The sequence below is a fragment of the Drosophila guanche genome, unplaced genomic scaffold (assembly GCF_900245975.1).
Source record: "Drosophila guanche unplaced genomic scaffold, DGUA_6, whole genome shotgun sequence".
Lineage (NCBI taxonomy): Eukaryota > Metazoa > Arthropoda > Insecta > Diptera > Drosophilidae > Drosophila > Drosophila guanche.
In genome coordinates, this window is record NW_022995749.1 from 1,092,141 (window position 1) to 1,112,279 (window position 20,139).

Consider the following 20,139-nt stretch of genomic DNA (forward strand, 5'->3'; position numbering starts at 1 on the left):
ATACTTTATCGATAGTTCCGCTGGAAACTCGGGCTGGGAAAACATCGATAGGGGCCACCATCAATGGTGGAAATAGTATAGGTACCCTAGATTCCCTAGTAACAATAGATATAGTTGAAAATATGTTAGTTTTTTAGTTTATAATGAAATTCCTGTCAAACCATGGCACTGGGCTCTCGACTGGAGTGCAAAAAACATAAAGGTCATAAATAGACTGTTAATTAATCGAACCTATGATAACATATTTTTACACAATATCAAAGCCAGAAAGAAAAACATCTGCGAAGTTTGCAACGTTCTCGACAATGCTTCTGTTGCCTTTGCACTTACACATCAATCCATGAATTGCACTACATTATATAATTTGTTAAACTCTTACACACGACCACACTTTTTAACATCATATTGTTTAAATTATAAGAACATTTCCAATGCAACAGCGAAGATACCCTTTTTAAGAAAATATCGACAGCCCCATCATCGAAGTACCTGGTCAATGCGGATTTATCGTCGTGCAACCACCCCATCCAATTCTCTGTAGCGATTAAATACCAAAAAAAAAATCAAATCAAATAAAATAAAATCAAACTATAATTTAATATAACTCGCCAACACCCACAGTTAAAGCCAAATAAAAAGAACCCAGAAAGTGGCTAGTCTAGTTAAGAAAATAGTACGCAATATCTACGTGTTTTTATTTCATTCCTGTACCTGAGTGTGCGTGCGTGTGTGTGTTGTGTGTCTGCTTGCGTGCTTGGATGCGATGCGTGTGTATGACTGTGTGGGAGAAGAGCATAGAAGACCGCTTGTTTTGTTTTGACTAAAAACCCAGTTTTGTTTTGTGCATTGAAATGGCTGTCAAAATGGAGGAGAGTTTCTAAATTTTGGTTGTCTTTTGACGCGAATTATATAGGAAGCATCAGCCAGTGGCAAAACTTGGCGCTCCGAGCCACCATGTATACAAAATCAAGAAACGACGAAGAAAACGAAACGCGCAATAAATAAAGGGAAAGCAAACGCGCAGAAAAAGAAATGAAAGAGAGACAATAAAGTAGTTTCCATTTGAGTTGAGAATCAAACATGACTGAGAGCCAAAAAAACGAAAAATATTAAATTTGTAGTGCATTTGAAATTACAGTTTGTTGAAGAAATACTGACAGCTACAGTTACATTTGCAAAATTATTGAGTAATAAGCGGAGACAAGGGAAGCGGCAGAGGCGGCGCGTGTGTGCAAAGAGGCGGGACAATTGTCGCTGGAAAGGTGCAAAAAGTTGAGCCACAGGAAACTCACATGCAGGTGAACAGCCCCGGACCAGGAACCCGGAAACTCATCGTTTCGTCCAATTTCCGTGTATTCGCCCACGCCATTGCAAAGCTTGCTCTCTAACTGTAACGCTGCATTTCCGTGGTATTAAACGCTTCAGTTTGCATATGTGCATATGTGTGTGGTGTGTGTATTGTGTGCCTGTGTGTGTGCTTGTACTTTGCGCGCGCTTGCAAAAGTCCTTTCTTGTTTGCATTTATTTTTGATTTTGGACCCCAACCAACCACCACACCCACCCTCTCCCCTATTGAGTCTATCTTTGTTTACTAATACAAAATAATAATTCAAACCAATTTATTAATATTTTGCAGAGACGCTTATCATCAGGCGGTTATTATGAAAGGTTATGATTTGTTTCCAACTATCCTAAAAAAACAACAAAAATACGTACTTACAAAAATACATTCCATTTGTGTTGCTAAGCGAGGTTTTGTCTCCTCTCCTAACATGAGCGAGCCCTAACTTCCTTTAAAGAGAGCTGAGCTTGCACCGCACCCCGTGATTATCCAACGCTTCTCTGACTGTTCTCCTCTCCTGCTCTTTCTCATTCATCTCCCACAGGCAACCATTATAAGATGTCTCGTAACAAAGACAAATACGACAGCGCCAATCGAAGGCAGCAGATCTTTCTCTCCCAAGAGGACATTGCCGCTGGCAAAAAGACAAACTGGAGCGGCCTCGAAATAACTGGTGAGTAATTGCACCCCACCCGAAATAACTGTTGATTTCTCTTTCCCATCCACTCATGGCTCTCATAATTACCGTTTCGTACAGGCTGCGTGCGGAACATCAGCCCTTCGCTGTGGGAGTTCGAGCATTTGACCGCCCTCTACCTGAACGACAACCAGCTGCTGCGCCTCCCTGCCGACGTGGGCATGCTGACCAGCCTCCGCACCCTGGATCTCTCTAGCAATAAGCTGCGAAGCCTGCCCGCCGAGCTGGGCGAGTTAATACAGCTGAGGTGGGTTGCGCTGCCCGTTACGACGCAGCATGCATGTCACATGGAATGGAAACCACATCTTTCACTCACAATTGTTGCTCCTTTTTAGGGAACTGCTGCTGAACAACAACTTTCTGCGCGTGCTGCCGTACGAGATTGGCAAGCTCTTCCATCTGGTCATACTCGGCCTGATGGGAAATCCGCTGCAAAAGGAGTTTATGAACATCTACAACGAGCCGAATGGCACGTCCAAACTGCTCACCTACATGCTGGACAACTTGTCATGTGAGTGTCTACGTCTCGTTTTTGTTTTTGTTTTGTTTTTGAGTATGAGTGACGTATGCTGTGCCGCTCCTGTTCATGGAGCGGATCTGTGTGCGTGTGATTGTGTGGGGGTAAAAAGGAAAGCACATAAGCATGGCAAAAAAAGGCTTCCGAAAAGAGAAAGTTTTCTCTGTGCCAGCAAGGGTATTTTGACTTTGTGGGAAGATTTGATTTTTATAATTAATTATTATATACTATGATCGGGATTCCTCTGCCTTTTTTGTACATTATTGATTAATGGAACCCAGGTCAATACATGTTGAAGCATTTGGTGTGGTTAACAGTTTAGTGTAAGACATGGCTTGTTAATGATTTTAGTCACTTGTACGTGTACCTGGATCAGTCAAGTAACCAGTTAGGCAGCAGCTGTAATTAAAGTTCAAACTCATGGTTTCTCATTAATGCCCAAAAACATAATGCACAGCCAACAATTATAAGTTGGTTTTTTGTTTTAATTGAATGCAACAATCACAACAATTGGCAGCGACTGCGAACAAAAAAAGAACTGCACGACCTCGACATGCAAAAAGCCGCGCTCTGGACGTTGGCCCCAAGAGCAGCGTGCAGCGTGCAGCTTCCATCGTGCATGATCAAGCCGGCAGGCAGTGTTTGTGGATCGCAAGTGTGGAACCCAAGAGAATCAAAAGCGGCAGAGCTCTCGAGAGAGCCAGTTCGAGAGCGTGCTCCAACTGGCTATAACGGCTTTTACTGTTAACCCATGTGGGGGCCGGCGCGCACAAGCTTGAATTGAATTTTCAGCTGACTTCAGTCTGCCGCACGCCAGGCTACGAATCGGTCGCTCTCTGCTCTTGCTATTGGCCACACAAAGAAACCCGTTCGCGACCGTCGCACCCGATTCGTCTCGAGCTCCGTACCCTTACCCGTGTTTCGGTTGGCAGCCGCGCATGCGCAAAGTGTTTCGTAATTGACAGCCAGCGAGCAACATCAGCAATAGCAACAGCAGCAGCGGCTTGTCCCAGTTTCCAGTTCGCTTTTCATTTCGTTGTAGACAGAGATTTTGTAGACTTTTTCGGTAATGCCCACGGGCTGTGCAAATGCATCATTGAGTGTTGGGGGCATAGTATATTGAAAGCGGCTAAGTGATGTGCAATCGACTACGTACCAAGACCAGACGACAAGCAACAGAGGACGCCACCACTCACAGAGATCAGGAGCAAGGAGAGCGGCAGGATTATGAGATCGCATGTGGCCGTCTATCGCGCGCCAGACAACGGGAATATCCACGCTGGACCCTTTGCTAGATACCATCAGTCTCAGCACTTACATTGGGCCTCAACGCAGCCGGTTCCTCCACCCCCTTCAGCTGCTGCCGCCTGCTACAATCAGCTCCAGCGTCAGCGCCTGCATCATGGACCACACGTTCCCTGGACACCTGCTCATGCCCAGGGGCAGACTCCACTAGCTCCGTCCCCTCAGGCAGCTAGCTATGGCATTGGATTGGCCCTACCGCCTGTGGTTAATCAGCAGCGCATCAACGAGTGCGCCGGAATCCCACTCATCTCGAACGCCTCCAGCCATCTGTCCCCGGGTCAACGTCAGCGTCTGCTGAGGAAGACAGCTCCAAAGACGCCACCATGGCCGCCGACGGGTGTGCACTCCATGTCCCAGCTGGCCGCCCACGCCCAGGGTATGCCACTCCTCCAGCAGAACGGCAAGCAGCATCTGTCACAGCATCACCAGCCGCAGCAGCACCATCATCTACCGTCGTGGAGTGCCTACCAGCCGATGACCCAAGCCAGCCAGAACTACAAGCTGGCCGATAAATCCCGAGCCCTACGCTACCAGAACTCTGCTCCGCCCATGCTCCAAAGCCAGGAGAAGCAGACGCTGGCCGGCTCTGCTACTGGCTGCCAGGATGTCACACCGCCGCCGGAGAGCTGCCTGCCACGGATCATTAAGCCGCGCAAGCGCCGCAAAAAGGATCGGAAGCCCGGAAACGGAGTACTGCTGAAAATGGAACCGAATCTACAGATGAACTCGTCCGTCCAGGGAGAGGATCATTCATACCATCATCTGCTGCCTCTGGGCGGAGGTGGTGGACTCCTGCAGCACGATCACACGCACGGCGTTTGCTTTTGCCGGGACTGCGATCCGCTGCGATCCCTGTGGGACTACCAGACACAAACACTGCGTCGCTCGCTCTCCGATGCCTCGTCCAGTGAGCCGGGCGACGGCAGCCGGGAGTCCTCTTCCTCCACGTCGTCCACGCACTCGTCGGATAGCTCCTGCGATAGCTCCATCTGCTCCCAGAGCCTGCCGCCGACCAGCAACTGTGCGCCCACTGGGAAGGAGGAGAAAGTCGAGGAGTTTGCACCCATAACCGGGGACAGCAGTCGGGCGGAAATTGTGGGCGTCATTGGATCGCAGCGAAGCCACCAAGTGGGTCATGCCCATGAGGGCGTCATCGCGACGCCCTCACAGTGCAGCCTCAGCGATGACTCGGGCTATGGCGACATCTTAAGTGGGATTAACATAGCCAACGATCTCTTTGGCAACATTGGCTTCAAAGGCAGGGCCTCATCGGAGTCATCTTACTCGTCTGCCTGCGCCGCCCAGGCGGAGACGCTGCTCGACGAGAGCATCAGCGAGATATCGAGGAAGCTCATTGAGACGTGCAGCAGCGGGGCATCGTCGTCGTCATCGACGTCGTCGTCAGGCGGAGATCGACACGGTTCGGCATTGGGTTCGGGAGCCAGCGACAGTGGCTTGGATAGTGCTGGCAGCTACAGTCGCGACTCTGGCCTCGTCTTTAGCTTTGAGCATTTGAATCTAAATCTGAATCTGACGGATGCGACGCCCACATCTTTGGATTTTCTTGTGGATTGCAACAACAATAGCAGCAGCACAAGCAGCACCAGCGACAGAAACGACAGAAAGAGCAACAATGGCATCAGCATGGGCATCGACAAGGGAGGAGCAACCTCACAGCAATTTTATAACAATTGCTTTGGCCTGTTGTGGCAGCAGCAACAGCAGCAGTATCAGGGTGGAGGTAGAGGTAGAGGTGGAGGTGGAGGCGGACACGATGACAGCCAAGTGGCAGCTGCCAAACCAAACCAAAACCAAAAGCAAGACCTAGACAACCGCCTCGACACACCCACAACCAGGCGAATGATACTGGGAACGTTTCACGGCAAATTGAAGCCAGCATTTTCCACCATCTCGTGACGACGACAATGAAAAACTAATCAAAAATCCAAAGCGACAATCCCCATGGAATATAATAACTGGAGGAAGGGAGGAGTCGTCGCGTCACCGGCGTTCCCTTAAAAGGCAGTTTCTTTGAAAGTCGTACATTTGGAGCGCCCCAGATGGATTGATTCGCGCAGACGCAGCTGTTTTGGTGGCTGACGATGCGTGGGCGCAATCGAGAGAAAATGCATATTCAAGAAATTTCCAATTTCCACCTAAACATCAATTGCATAACCAACGACAAGCATCCAACGAGAAAGAGGAAAGAGGAAAGAAGAAAAGCCATTAAATTTGTTGAAGGCTTACAAACATATGTGAAGATGATCATCATCACGATCATCAGGCGACGATAAAGAAAGCAAAAACAAAAGGCCAACAAGTTTAACAAATACTCCAAACCCCGATGGAAATTGTACGAAACGGAACAGAAAGACAGGCGGCCGACGCCGCCGGGACTTGGGAGACTGGATGGGAAACCTTGTACATACATTCATACAACACTTTAGCTTGAAAACTTTCACTTTCACTGCCGATGCGATGCGACTATGCGGCGTTTCGTATTTTTAAGACAGTGTTTCCTTTTCTTTTTGCCAAAGACCACCACAAAATGATGACGGGGTGCGGATTCGTGTTGTGGGTGGAGGGGAAACAACGTGAGAGAAATAAAGAGAGAGACTTGGGTGCGCGAGAGAGACTCTTATGCAGATTTTGTGGTGCAAAAAGAAGAAGAAACTTTGTAGAAATCGAAAGAGAGCATAAATGATACATCAAAATACGACTATCCAGATCTACCGAGTATATTTAACTGTATCTGCTACAGATCCACTACATCTAACCATACCTAGAGATACATTTTCTGTAGATGTATCTTCTTTAACCATATTTATACCTATCTACTTTTAATTGTTGTTATTTGTGCATTAACGTTAAGCTCCTGAGATTTGTATAGTTTTGTACGGGTTGTTTTTTTATGGGTTACTTTTATCAGTAAGCTGTTGGACATTATCGAGCTTAAGCCAACGTTCCTACATAATAATATTGTGTTTTCCAGCGACTCTTTGGGTTCTATTTAATCATAATTTTAGGATTTAATCGTGCCGAAGCGCTACTACGTGAACTTTTCTTAGTTTTGTAAGACCTTAAGTTATCCTTAGACACAAAAAGAAGGATCTCTGTGAGGGTTATATGAGTTTATTGATTAGTAAATTAATTATTTCGATATATTCGGGCACTTGTTGTCCTCTAATTTGAATGTAAAGTAGAAAGTATAAAGTGGTATTAGGGTTTTTAATCGACGAAGTCGAAGTCAGTGTCTTGAGTAGCTGCCGAGTGGGGATTGGGGTTTTGCTTTTATTTAAAGTAATTTCAGTAACATTTTTCCCTCGTTTAGTTAGGGTTTTCCTTTAGTTTTATAACAATTCGAGTGAATATTGCTTAACCTTTTTGATTTTATGCTTAAAACATTATTCAAAGTTTAATTTGATTATAAAGCTTAAATGAAAAACACTCGGTACGAAATTGAAAACAATTAGCTATCCATTCATTCATATCATCACATCTTTAAATTAAGATTTATAATTCTTTAAATTGTATACAATTTGATGTGTTGTAGCCCAAAGATCTCCATCCGTGGCAGTGGAGATCTGGTGCAACAATTAATTCCGATTGTAAAGATCGCCAAAGCATAAAATCTAAATCTGAAAATCGAGAGCAGCCCTAGTTACCTGCTTTGTTTGTTGGCGAGTAAAAGTTTTCGCCTGCTATTTGTTTTTTTTTCTTCTTTCTTTTTAATTAAAAGAAACTCACGAACGCGGGCGCACCAAGCGCAAGCGCGCTGAAATTGCTTGGAAGTTTTCCGCTCTACTCGATGCTGAAGCAGACTTCAGACCCCGGCTTGAAGTCTTCGTCTCAGCTTCAGCATCAGCAACAGAGCTGTTGGAAAATGTCACAGATTTTCCATTGGCAAGTTCCGGCAGCACAGGCAGACAGCCAGGACAGACAGAGACTCGTGTTACCATTCCGCAGATAGAAATTATCACTCAAAGCTAATTTATTTAATTATTATTTTCACTAGTTTGTATTGTATTGTATTGTATTATCTCGTATTGTAGTGTTTGTTTGTACGTTAGCATCGTTTTTGCACAAATAACAATGTAGTTTACACAATACTCTCCCCCTCTATAATAACCACAACATTTGTAGCCCCCACCCTCATACAGATACAAATTGAAACTTTATTTATTTTGATTTAGAACGAACTCGAGAACTCAATAAAAAGTGTAAACAGAAAAATGTCAAACAAAAAAGAACTTGATTGCTGTTTTGATAGCCTCGAAAAATTCGTTGGAAAGAAAAGAAAACCCCAAAAACTTCATCTTCTAATGAAGCACGTACGAGAGATGGGAAAACAAACAGAACCGTAGGCCTACTCACACACCATTTTCGGAGCGAAATGCACTTGAAAATGAACTTTCCCAACACATTAGCTCATGTTGACAGAAGACTTTTCTCATTGCACAGAGACAGATCTCCAGGGGCGGAGGCAGCTGGAATCCCAGTATGGATGGACGGAGACTTAGATGAATTGGTTGTTGCGGCCCAGGGTCCCACCTTTCACCTTTTTGCGAAAAAGATTAACCGCTGCAATAACCGTAACTGGCAAATTAATTTTTAATCATTTTGTGGCCGTCATTAGGCTAATTAATGTCTCCATTTTAGGATTGTATCTATCTCGTCATCCAGCTTGTTCTCTTCTGTTCTGTATTCTGTCGGTTGTCTATTCTTTTAAATGTTGTTAAAGACGCCTATTTCCCATTTGCAACCATCATCAGGGCTTTCACAACGAGGTCTGAACCTCCAGAGGACCGGACCGGACCGGGCCGGACCAGACCAGACCGTCGAGCGTTGAGTGGGTCAGTGGATAATTGGGTCATTTGCAACACTGTTTGCGCCATCAGTTTCAGTCAGCATCGGGTACGGTACGAGCCACTGAGTGGCAGTGGCAGTGGCGGCAGCACCGGTGGCTAATGTGTTTTGGCTACGTCAATAAATGCGTCACGTTGCTGTTGTTCTTCTCTCCAACGAAGCGGGACCAGACCAGGCCAGGCCTGGTCCTCTCTCTCCCACTTGTCAGACCATCCACCATGCTGCTCGTCTTCGCTCTCTCCCTCCTTTTGGCCACTCAAAACTTAATTGTTTTTTCTCACCTTCCCTAACCGGGCAGGGGGGTATGCGCGGTTTGTCGTTCTGTGTGCAATAAACCGAAAAAGAGGCAACCAATTAGTTTCTTTCAGTTGGGACATGATTTAAGAAACTTCTAGATCTTGGTTCAGATTTTAGAGCATTGAATAAAGCAAGAATTTGTAACATTTAACATAATGATGCTTGCGTTTCCTCCAATGCCAAATAGTTGAAATTTGCTTACGATAAGTAAATAAGTAAAAGCATTAAGACTGTTTCGTAAGTTTTGTTGTCGTTTCTCATAACTTAATTGATTCTTACCATGTGGTTTGCTTTCCATTGTTTCCCAATCGTTTCATAATGCAATAACGAGACTGCTTTGTTGCCTTTACTTCGATATCAATAAAAGAAATTAGGTAGAAAGGCACAGAAAAGGGAGTTAAACTTTATCATCAGTCACATAGCGACAAAATATGAAGTCTTTCAAAAAGTACAATTACATATATTGCTCGTGTAGCATGCATAGCTTCTGGAAAGCGTATTCCCATCGTCACATGGCTTTCTAGTCAAACATTGTTCTTGCCTGTTGCTTCTTCTAATGACATTTTTCACTTTGTCTTGCAATTTTTGGTTGTTGCTTTTTTATACTTCCTCTTATGTGCCCCTCCCATGTCGTTTTGCCACTTTTCCATTAAGTTGGCTTTTCTTTTGGATGGGAAATTAGCATTTCGCCATGAAATTGAAAGTTTCAGTTTCCAATTAACTTGGCCAGTTCAGTGGGCCAGACGGCAAAAAAAAAAGTTCCTCATCACGGCATGGCATGGCTTGGCTTAGGCAATGGGCGATGGGCGATGGGCAATGGGGGATTGCTCAAGTTCCACTCCAAACAAACTTCCTCCTCCTCTGTTCGTAAGAGAGAGAGAGAAGCAACAAACACAATGAAAAAATATGCTGTTAATCCGAATAAAGGCCAAATGTCTACGAAAAAGGTTACGCAAAATGTCAAACAGTTAAGAATCCCAACTCCTAACGGCCACAAATGTCATTATTACATTTATTTCCCCCATTTTTAATGTCGTCTGCTAACGCTCGCTTGTTGCTTGGCTCCCCAGTCGTTCATGTGGTTTACTCGTGGTGATTCTTATATGTAAGTAGTTCCGCTTGGTATTATTTCAGTTCTTAGACAATGTTCAGTTGGTTTCTTTGTCTGTCAAAGCAGAGTTTGATCGCTCACTCATTCTCGCTTTTTTTTGCACAGAAGACGGATGGTAGGAAGGGCCTGGGTTCCACACAGCTTAATGTGGATTATATGTGTGTAATTGGATTCTATTAAAGTATATTGGTATGTGTGCAAAGACTGTACTTATTATGTGTGTGTGGAAATGCGGTTGAGAAATTTTAACGATTTGAAAGACAGTTACAAGTACAAAACACACATTTTTGGCTGCATTTTTCCTGTCAACTTTTCAAGTTCTAAGCTTCAAAAGACACTGCACTTTTCAGTCTTCCAACATAACCGTGTTATTTGAGAGTTTCATAATCAAAAGCTAATTAGGTTGTCCATTTCTTTAGAAGATTATTTAACCAGATTAGGTCACAAGCTAAGATTGCAATCAGTGGATGGGAGAGGTGGATGGTCATTAGAACAACTAATAACCGATTGAGAGCCCATCAACGCATCTGACCACTCATCCATCTCATTGTCATTACTGCAGCAAACCGCAAAAGATCTTTCTTTAAGATCTCGCAATGCGTGGCAGGGCTGCTGCTGCATCAAATGATGAAATCATTCGAGGCCTAATGTCGCGCCTCTGACGTAAACCCCCATTTGTCAGTAGAAAGAAGAAAAACACAAAAACACAAAAAGAGAAAGATGCACACAGGCAAGGGCCGGGCCGGCTGTGCGGGGCCGGATCCCCACCTGACCGGAGATCGTGGACCGGAGCTACTATGAATGATGTCGCTGGTTGATGGTTGGATGGACTCTCTATAGAGACACTCTTGGTGTTAACTCTTTCTGCCATTTGTGGCTGCTGCTGGCTGCTGTCGTTGTAACATATTCTTTTGCTTTTTTGTGCGCTCGCTCACGAAATGAGCACAACATGAATTAATTTTTTATGCTTTTCATACCCTTTAGTTGTAGTGTTATACCATATCCCTTAATGGTTGTAGTTTCTTAACCTAAAGATTTTACACCCGCTTGAGATCATACAGAATAATATGTGTGTGCTGCTGTGTACTTTATTTATACATAACTGGAGAATATTCTTTAACGTGTAGCGAGGGTATACTTGTAGTCGAAACCCTAGGGTATGCTACCTACTTTTTTGTGGCCTGTTGCGTCTCTCTGTCTATCTCTTTCTGTTGCTGTTGGCATCGTCTGTACAAATTTTGCCCCCCTAGTATGTAGGTTTACGAGCATCACTTGGCCTGGCCCGTCGTCTGGGCTTTATTATTATTGCTGCTGCTTCTGCTGCTGCCGCTGTTTGATGACGATGTTTTTCAGCGCTCATTGCATACACTGCCACTGCCCCGCGACTGCTACGTGTTGCTGTTATTGTTGTAACTGTTACCTAATCGTTTAATTGGCTTAAGTTTGTAGAGTTTTTTTTCCAACGCTTCGTTCCCCCTCGTGCTTTTATTACTCGTTTTTTGGCTTTTATTTAATTTAATTTTTATGACAACTTTGTGCTTTGTAATGCATTTTAAACGCATCGCGGCATCATCGATTCCCACATTGTTAGCCGATTTAGTGGAGCATGCTGAAAACCAAAAGGGAAGAGGAAATGTATACACATACAAACATACACACTGGGGAGATCATCAAACAGCAGTGTGCCCTGTATTTTTATTGGCCAACTTGCGTGTTTTTTGTATATGACCATTTTGCTTTCGTTTATTCCGCAAAAGGCAGAAGTCAGAGCTCAGTCCAACGAATGCATAAACAAAATAAATGCGTGCACGATTAAATATATTGATGCTCTCGAGTTGGTTAAGGGATTTCATTTGATCACCCTGTCCAATATACCCGTTGAGCTCCATTTCTGTTTTTTCCTGGGTATGCATGGGTAGCAAAGAGTTGAAATAGTTTATTTATAGCCGTACACTCGAAACCGGTATTTATAACTGCAATTGGGCGAGAAAGAAGCGACGCGACAGAAGCAGGCACTATCAAATGATGATGATGATATTAGTGCCAAAAATTATAATAGTAACGCGCAACAGCTACAACGGGAGCAGCATACACAAAAGAAAAAACAGCTGTTCATTTGGGGACATCACGTACCCAGACCATCGCCCCACCGCCGTGCCCCCTCCCTCTTTTGGCTTTTGTGAATGTTAACAGTTATTTCGGTTACGAAATATAAACTTTTTTCTCTTATGTTTTTTTGTTGGACGAGAGTAGTATTTTGTGCTTGGTCATGACAAAGCTTTTTCCGTTTCTCGTTTTAGTTTTTTTGAGTCTCTTTTTTCGAGCGATTCGCATAATTGGCCCATATTTCGTATAAATATGCAACAGAAATCGGAAATGTATTCTGTCTCGTCTCGCGTCCCCGCCTTTTTTGTTTGTAATTGTTTTAAATGCGGAAGTGAAGCTTACAGTCAGCCAGCCAGCCTGTTTTCATTTCATTTGGTTTCTTTTCGTTTTCATTTCATTATATTGTAGCCCGTACCCTTAAAAGCTGTGGGTACTATAATATTTACCAGCTGTTTGCCATGCAAAAAAGTACTCCATAAAGTATTTCATATTTAAATATATATAGTATTTGTGTGCTTGATTTATGTTGATGATCTTTCTTATGAATGAAATATAAAATATTTATCAATTAGGTGGAAAGATAATAAATGGAGTTCCTGCACTCCTATATTTATCTGTAAGAGTATCTATAGCTTCGACCGCTGTAGATAGCCTGAATTTGTTGCTTGGTTTTTTGGTATGGGGGCTTATCAAGGTTGTTGTTGCGTAAAAGGAAGTGCAAATGGTTAGAAAGTTTTATGGGTAGACGGAAAGATGGTAAGATGGACTGACAGGCCAGGGAATGGGCCACTGCGTGTGGTGTGTGTCTGCCCCTTCGATGGCTCCGCTACAGGCTGTGTCAATGTCAGCGGCGCCTCCCTCTGCCCATCTCTGTCTCCAGGCAGCAGGCATCAGGCCGCTTTCCAACTGCGGGAGAGAGAAAGTGCGAGTCCGCCGAGCGAGTGCGCTCGCGCAAATGTTTCAAAAGTGGATCAGCGAAAGAAAAATAAACGTAACCAGGCGGCGTGCAACATCAGCAGCAGCAGCAGCAGCAGCAGCAGCAGCATTGTTGGCAGATCGCGTGAGCAACGCTGCCTCCTACGAAGATGCTGCTGCATTGGGTGGAAAGAAAGCCCCCATACCATTCGCTCTGTGCATAATCATTGTGTGTGCGCGCGCACATTTCCAATTGATTTTCCATGTGACGCAGCACAATTGGTGTTTCAGTTGCAGTCTTTTGAATATGGCGCTCACGGATCAGTCACGATCGTCCAAAGACCCAAAGAGTCTCCACCAGCCAACGGGCAACAGGCAACAGGCAAGAGGCAAGAGGCAACAGCCACAGCCATTGCCACTGCAATGCTGTCCAACTGGTTTCCCACACGCATACGATACGTGTGTTTGCCGAGTGTGTGGAGTGGAGTGGAGTATGGAGTGCCTGAAGTGCACCTTAAATTGTGTTTCATTATTATGATTTTAATGCCAGATTGTCTTAAGTGGAAGCATCGAATCGACAGTTCAGTTCACAGTCGTACAGTTGTACTTCTGTAACTGGAACTAGAGACTTAAAGATACAGATAGTTTTAAGAATAACTCATTGAAATGACAACATGGCTCAACCTCCCGATATAAACTTTTATATAACAAATGCGCGAAACACTCTACCAAGGTGGCAATGTAATGATATGAAATATGATATGTTTGACAGGCATAAAACCATTATATAACACTTGAAATTGTGTTTAATTGTTAGGGAAGTTTCATGTTGAGGCAGTTATCTGTTTGAGTTATGGGGAAATGTAAAGGCCATTACAAATACAAAATAATGCATCCCCCAAAACAATGCTTCCAAACAAATGCAAGAAAGTCGGCCCACCCTTGATCTGTAGGCTCCACTGTATGTAAACCCCCAACTGAAGCCAAGAGTAGCCGGAGAACGCCATTGAACATTGGCAGTCATTTGCTGGGAGCCCGTCGTCGCCTTCGATGTCGATGCCGTTGCCGATGTCGATCTCGATGCCGCATTGGGAAAGAAAAAACTGGTGCAAATGAAACAAGTTATCTAATTGCAGTGCTTCGAAGTGTGGCAAGTGGCGAGTTGACTTTTGTTTTCTATTCGGAGCAGGCCTCCAATCTGCTGTTGCTGCTCCTCCATCTCCACCACCTCCTTCTCCGATGTGGCTGCAACATGTTGTGCATACGAAATGGCTTGGCTAACCCAACACCACACAGACAGATAGATACAAATACAGATACAGACACTCTCGAGACTGGTGTGTGGAACAGGCTCTTGCCGCATTGGCCTCTTGGCGTTTTTAATCGCACCAAATTTCAATTTGAATTTCACTTTCTTTTTCGATACGCTCACTTGGGTTTTTGCCTTTCGAACTTTTGTCTTTTTTGTGTTCGTTTCTGTTTCTTAAGTTTTGTGGCTTTTGTGTATTTCATTTCTTTTTGTTTTCGAATGCAGAGCCAAAGCAACGACCATGAAAAATTATGTGAGATAGAAAGGGCTTTCTTGAGAAGCAACAGGGAGAAGGCACTTCCAAACACGACATGGCGTGACATCAGGCTCTCTCGGCTACGAACCGCATATTCAACCATTATTTGTGGATCTCGAGTTCGTTTGAGTCTGAATCCTACTCCACTCCTCTCCTCTCTGTAACCGTGTCAAGAGAGAGTAAATATAATTGATATGCGACCATTAGGCAATAAATAATATCGATTGGGGTCGCACAAAAGAGCGGTCAAAGGATGCCGAAGAGTCATACTTCCATTCTAACTAAATCAAACAGGAGGTAAATAGCACGAAAGGGTAAAAGCCACAGATCAAGATCAAGAAATATAGAGAAAGGTCTTCCAACAGAATAGAATAAGATACAAAAGAGAAAAGTGCCTTGCAAGAACGCTGGGAAAGAAGGAAATGTGTGATCTGAATTAAGTTAAATATCTGTCCTACATCCATATGCCTAAACACAGCTCTTAAACATCTCCTATTCGAACTACATATTATAAATATTTGAGGGGTCAAACTGTAGTTACATTACATAAATTTAAAAGATAGATAGATTTTCTGATCAGCTCTATAGTCTTATTTAGATAATCAAAGACTCTATTTAATATTTCTGCTACACGGAACTGATACTGATATATTGAATGTAGTCTTTTGTCTATAAAACATTTGTCTGGCTCTCAGTGGATACTTCAACTTTCCTCAAATTTGTAATATTGTTCATGGGACGCTTGGCTGGATGAACAAATTTGTTTTCAAATTTCGTCCGAAAGTGTTTCAGTCCCTCTCTTTGTGCTGCCTGCGCTGCTTTCCATATGTATCGTGTATGTGTGTGTGTGTGTGTGTGTGTGTCGTGTCGTGTCATGTGGGGCAATCAGTCATAAATTTGGTGAAATTATTTACCCATTCATCCCCCACCCACACCTGTTGGGTGCCGTTTAGGTGCCATCTCTAGGCTCGAAGAGAATGCGCGGGCGCACGCGTCAAGTAAAAGTTCCATAATTTACCATACCCCCCGCCCGCACACACCATACACCATACTAATATATCCACCACTCACTCTTTTCCTATCCCAACAAAAATAATAACAACTACAGGAACTTAAGTGGCACTCCCCCCAGTGTATCCCCCCATACTCGTGTTTATGCATCTCAAAATAGTTGGCATTGAGATTTGAGTTCTCAAAGTGTGTGATTGTGATTCTCGAATATTCTGTCGATAAATCAAAAATCAGTTTCCGCTAGCAACCAAGCAGTGCACACACACATACAATCAACACTCCAAAACAACACTCATCTACACAGAGGATAGAGAAGGCAACCGTTGGACGGATAGAGAAGAGGGACACCATTACCGCTGCTTCTCTCAACGAAAATATCCTGTTCTTCCATTCGCATTTTTTCGGGTGACGCATTTGCGTGTGCTGCGTAGTGTTTTTTTTTGCAATTTAAATTTCCATTTAAAATTATATTTCAATTAAATAACGTTCTTGTATTATTAGTTCTGCAATTAAAATGCCATCAAAATTATGTTAATGTAGTCAAGGGAGGGCAGCCAACAAGAAACCTGAAAACAAAACAAACCCCAGAACCCCAAACAGTAAAAAAATGCCGAAAACAGCAAGCGGCAACACACACAATATTATTTACAAAAAAAAAATCACAAAATTTATTAAAAAGTGAAAGTTTTTAGTCGTTTATTGCTGTAGTTGTGCACAAACAAAATTATCCGAGAGGGAAAAAGAAATGCAAAAACAATCATCGACTCTTGGAAACAAACCAAAAACAAAAACAGCAACAGCCAGAGCAGCAGTGGCCGCGGCAGCAACAGAAGCAGCGCAGCAACAAGCGCCAGCCAGCCAGGTCGTGAGAGGAGGAGTCCGAGAGAGTTTGTGCAAAGCATCAGAGGCCAGGTCGTGAGAGGAGCCCAGAGAGTGCGCCCAAACAGCAGGTCGCGAGAGGAGGCCAGAGAGTGCGAGCAGGCGGGTCGCGCGGGAGAGAGGGCCCGCGGTGGGCAACTGAGCGAACGCGTTCCACACATAACGGAGCCCAACTGGTCTGGTCATAATAGAATCCCCAAAGAGCAGCAACAGCAGCAAGCAACAGTAACGACAACAACAATATTTCTGCGACGAACCCCTCTTTTGAAAATGCTGTAAGAAGGAATAGACGCCACGGATAATAACAGAAGAAATGGGGGCGGTGTGGCGCGAAGATCTTTCGCGCCCCCGCAACCACGCCAGGTCCTCTACCATCCGATGGCCCAGGCATCCCATGTTACCGCCAATTGGAGAAATCCAGGTAACACCTGTAAGTGATCTCTCTCTCTCTCTCTCTCTCTCGGTCACTCTCTCGCTCACCTTGTATAAATATGCAAAAAGGCCAAAGTGAAGCAAAGGCGGAAGCAATTTGATTGCTTGTGCATGTCACTTTCACCGTTTGTAATCTCAATGTGTGTGGTGCGGTGTGTGTGTGTATGGGGGGAGAAAAGAATGAAGATCAAGGTAGATCAATACAAGGTGCGGCATTCCTAGAAGAAGCCCGGCCGTTAGGCAACTCGTTAGAGCGCTAATGAGTCACCTGTGGGAACGTCTCACCTGCTGTTTCTGCACCCTGCTAAAAGTGGGTCATCCAGGGAGAGGTGTAGGCGTAGCTGCATGTGCGTGTATGCAAGTGTATGTGTGTGTGTGTGTGTGTGGGGTGTTAATTTCAAAATCGAATGACTCTCTTTGCATATCACTCACCAACTAACAGTACATTCATCTCTGTCTCTTTACAGTTACCGTGAATCCACCACCCCAGAGGCCATGGCTGCCCCTGGCCAAGCCGAACAAAACGCGTCCAGCCTGTAAGTGTTGTAGTCTTAAGCCTTTCCAGCAATTATCCAGGTATCCAGTATGACCTAGATATATTTGTATATATAACTGCCTGGATCTTCCAGTTGGCGGTTGTTGGGGACCAGAAACCTTTGGTAACCATGTATCAGCCTCAACCATATAATACAGATTTATGTACTTATTTAAAATATATTAATTGATGTTTTTCCTCTTTCTGTTTCCAGGCATTTTTACGGTCATGTGCTACAATGTGCTCTGCGATAAATATGCGACACGGCAAATGTACGGCTACTGCCCATCGTGGGCCCTGTGCTGGGAATACAGGAAAAAGTCAATCATCGACGAGATACGTCATTATTCGGCGGACATTATAAGCCTGCAGGAGATCGAAACGGAGCAGTTCTATCACTTCTTCCTGCCAGAGCTCAAGAACGATGGCTACGAGGGCATATTCTCGCCCAAGTCGCGTGCCAAGACAATGTCCGAGGTGGAGCGTAAATATGTCGATGGGTGTGCAATCTTCTTCAGGGCCTCAAAGTGAGTATTGGCTATATAGAATGGGAAGATGATTTTAGAAGATGCTAAAGTATGATTCACCCCACAGATTCACCTTGATCAAAGAGCACTTGATCGAATTTAATAAACTGGCGATGACCAATGCCGAGGGATCAGACAACATGCTGAACCGTGTGATGCCCAAAGACAACATTGGTCTGGCCGCTCTGCTCAAGGTGAAGGAGAATGCCTGGGAGCCGATGTCCGAGGTGACACAGATCTCACAGCCGCTGCTCGTTTGCACGGCGCACATCCACTGGGATCCGGAATTCTGCGATGTCAAGCTCATCCAGACGATGATGCTCAGCAACGAGCTAAAGACGATAATTGACGAGGCCTCGCACAGCTTCAGGCCGGGACACAAGAACGACTCAAACAGCGTTCAGCTGCTGCTCTGCGGCGACTTCAATTCGCTACCCGACTCTGGAGTTGTTGAGTTTTTGGGCAAGGGAAAGGTCTCGATGGACCATCTGGACTTTAAGGACATGGGCTACAAGTCGTGCCTGCAGCGCTTGCTCTCGAACGACACCAACGAGTTCACGCATTCCTTCAAACTGGCCTCCGCTTACAGCGAAGACATAATGCCGCACACCAACTACACGTTCGATTTCAAGGGCATCATCGACTACATATTCTACACGAAGACGGGCATGGTGCCATTGGGTCTGCTCGGACCGGTCTCAAATGATTGGCTGCGCGAGAACAAGGTGGTCGGATGTCCCCATCCTCATATACCCTCCGATCATTTTCCGCTGCTCGTTGAACTGGAGCTGATGCACACGGCCAGCCAGGTGCCTCCCAATGGGCTGATCAACCGACGGTAGCAATAGAATAGACGCGGCAGACCCACCACAACCACCATTATGACAACGACAACTACACGGACAGCAGCCACAATCGGAGGAGGAGCAAGTGTGAGCAGTGGTAGTGGTGTTGGTGGTGGTGGTGGTGTCGCCGGCGTCGCCATCAACAGCAACAGCAGCAGCAGTAGCGGTGGGGTAAATAATATCCATGGCAGCAGTTACAGGGGACGCAGCAACAGTGGTAGTGGCAGTGGAAGCGGCAGTCACAGCCACAGCCATCGCATTGTGACACAGAGAAAAATCAATCCTGTAGCAGGAACAGCAGCAGCGGCACCACCAACAACAGAGAAACAGCCACCACCACCGCCATGAAGAGAGTTATCCAATCCACGACCACATGCCGCACACACACAGACAAACAACTGACGTGGCGCTCTGTCCGCATCGAAGATTCAGTTTTAGTTATGTATGTTATAAAGATTTGATCCCTCAACCACCCCCCATACCCAACCACTCAACCGATCATCCTCAAAAAATCCCAATAAGTTATAAGTTGACGACGTTGTTGAGGCATCGCTCCTTTGTGCGCTGGTTCGCAAAGCGCGTTACCAATGCAAAACAAAAAACAAAATAATGATCGTAGCTTTTAAATGGAGGAAATTAACTTACTTGCAGATCTGTCCCTGTCCCTCGCCCTCACTTCACATTTGTTTGGTTTATCCTCATAATACACAAACACACACCACACACACACACAATCAACATTTTTCCCCATCGAATAAACTATATTTAAAGATACGATCGATCTGTGTACATTGTTTAGTTCTTGTAACAACCGAAAAAACGAACATAAATGTAAGCCAAATGTTTCATTTAACAGTCGTAGATCGTAAGAGAGCCAGAGAAAGAGAGATCAAGAGAGAGAGGACAAAATAGCAAAAAGAAAACCTAAACTATAAGTAAAAGGTAACGAAATAAACCTAAAATATTGTAAAAAATTAAACAAGATGGGCAAATATGCAGAATTAATTGATAAACAAAAAAGGTTTTAACCAAACAGAAGAATAATCAAAATGGGGGAAAGTGGACATTGTAAACCCAACTATATAGAGATACTCGGTACAAGATATGCAAACTTATGTGTATAGATATATAGCCAACCCACAAACCAATCAAACCCTTAATATGTATTGAATGTAGAAACAAAACAGCA

At 44.5% G+C, this 20,139-nt stretch overlaps 2 protein-coding genes across 5 annotated transcripts; both read left to right on the plus strand.

Annotated features, from left to right (window-relative positions):
- Positions 1–532: 532 nt before the first annotated feature.
- On the plus strand, positions 533–19,550 carry LOC117585656 (CCR4-NOT transcription complex subunit 6-like). Of its 4 annotated transcripts, none has more exons than XM_034275243.1 (8): positions 533–673; positions 1,637–1,668; positions 1,887–2,015; positions 2,100–2,286; positions 2,375–2,550; positions 17,511–17,579; positions 17,793–18,105; positions 18,173–19,550. In XM_034275243.1, exons 2-8 carry the CDS (start codon positions 1,662–1,664, stop codon positions 18,945–18,947), a joined length of 1,656 nt encoding a protein of 551 aa, XP_034131134.1. In that variant the 5' UTR covers positions 533–673; positions 1,637–1,661; the 3' UTR covers positions 18,948–19,550. The 4 variants fall into 4 exon arrangements, with proteins under 4 accessions (XP_034131134.1, XP_034131135.1, XP_034131137.1 ...); XM_034275246.1 differs by lacking the exon at positions 533–673 and adding an exon at positions 1,202–1,298; XM_034275244.1 differs by lacking the exon at positions 1,637–1,668 and having other exon boundaries at positions 556–673.
- LOC117585655 lies at positions 3,358–16,921 on the plus strand. Its single transcript, XM_034275241.1, has 2 exons — positions 3,358–5,464; positions 16,550–16,921. Exons 1-2 carry the CDS (start codon positions 3,784–3,786, stop codon positions 16,888–16,890), a joined length of 2,022 nt encoding a protein of 673 aa, XP_034131132.1. The 5' UTR covers positions 3,358–3,783; the 3' UTR covers positions 16,891–16,921.
- Positions 19,551–20,139: the final 589 nt, after the last annotated feature.

Excerpts from the sequence above, each read along its gene's own strand:
- LOC117585656 (XM_034275243.1), top strand. Across the intron at positions 2,287-2,374 it reads GGCGAGTTAATACAGCTGAG|GGAACTGCTGCTGAACAACA; the intron begins GTGGGTTGCGCT and ends GCTCCTTTTTAG. Across the intron at positions 17,580-17,792 it reads GAACAAAACGCGTCCAGCCT|GCATTTTTACGGTCATGTGC; the intron begins GTAAGTGTTGTA and ends TTCTGTTTCCAG.
- LOC117585655 (XM_034275241.1), top strand. The coding sequence starts at position 3,784 with ATGAGATCGCATGTGGCCGTCTATCGCGCGCCAGACAACGGGAATATC. Across the intron at positions 5,465-16,549 it reads TAGCAGCAGCACAAGCAGCA|GCGGCAGCAACAGAAGCAGC; the intron begins CCAGCGACAGAA and ends GCAGCAGTGGCC.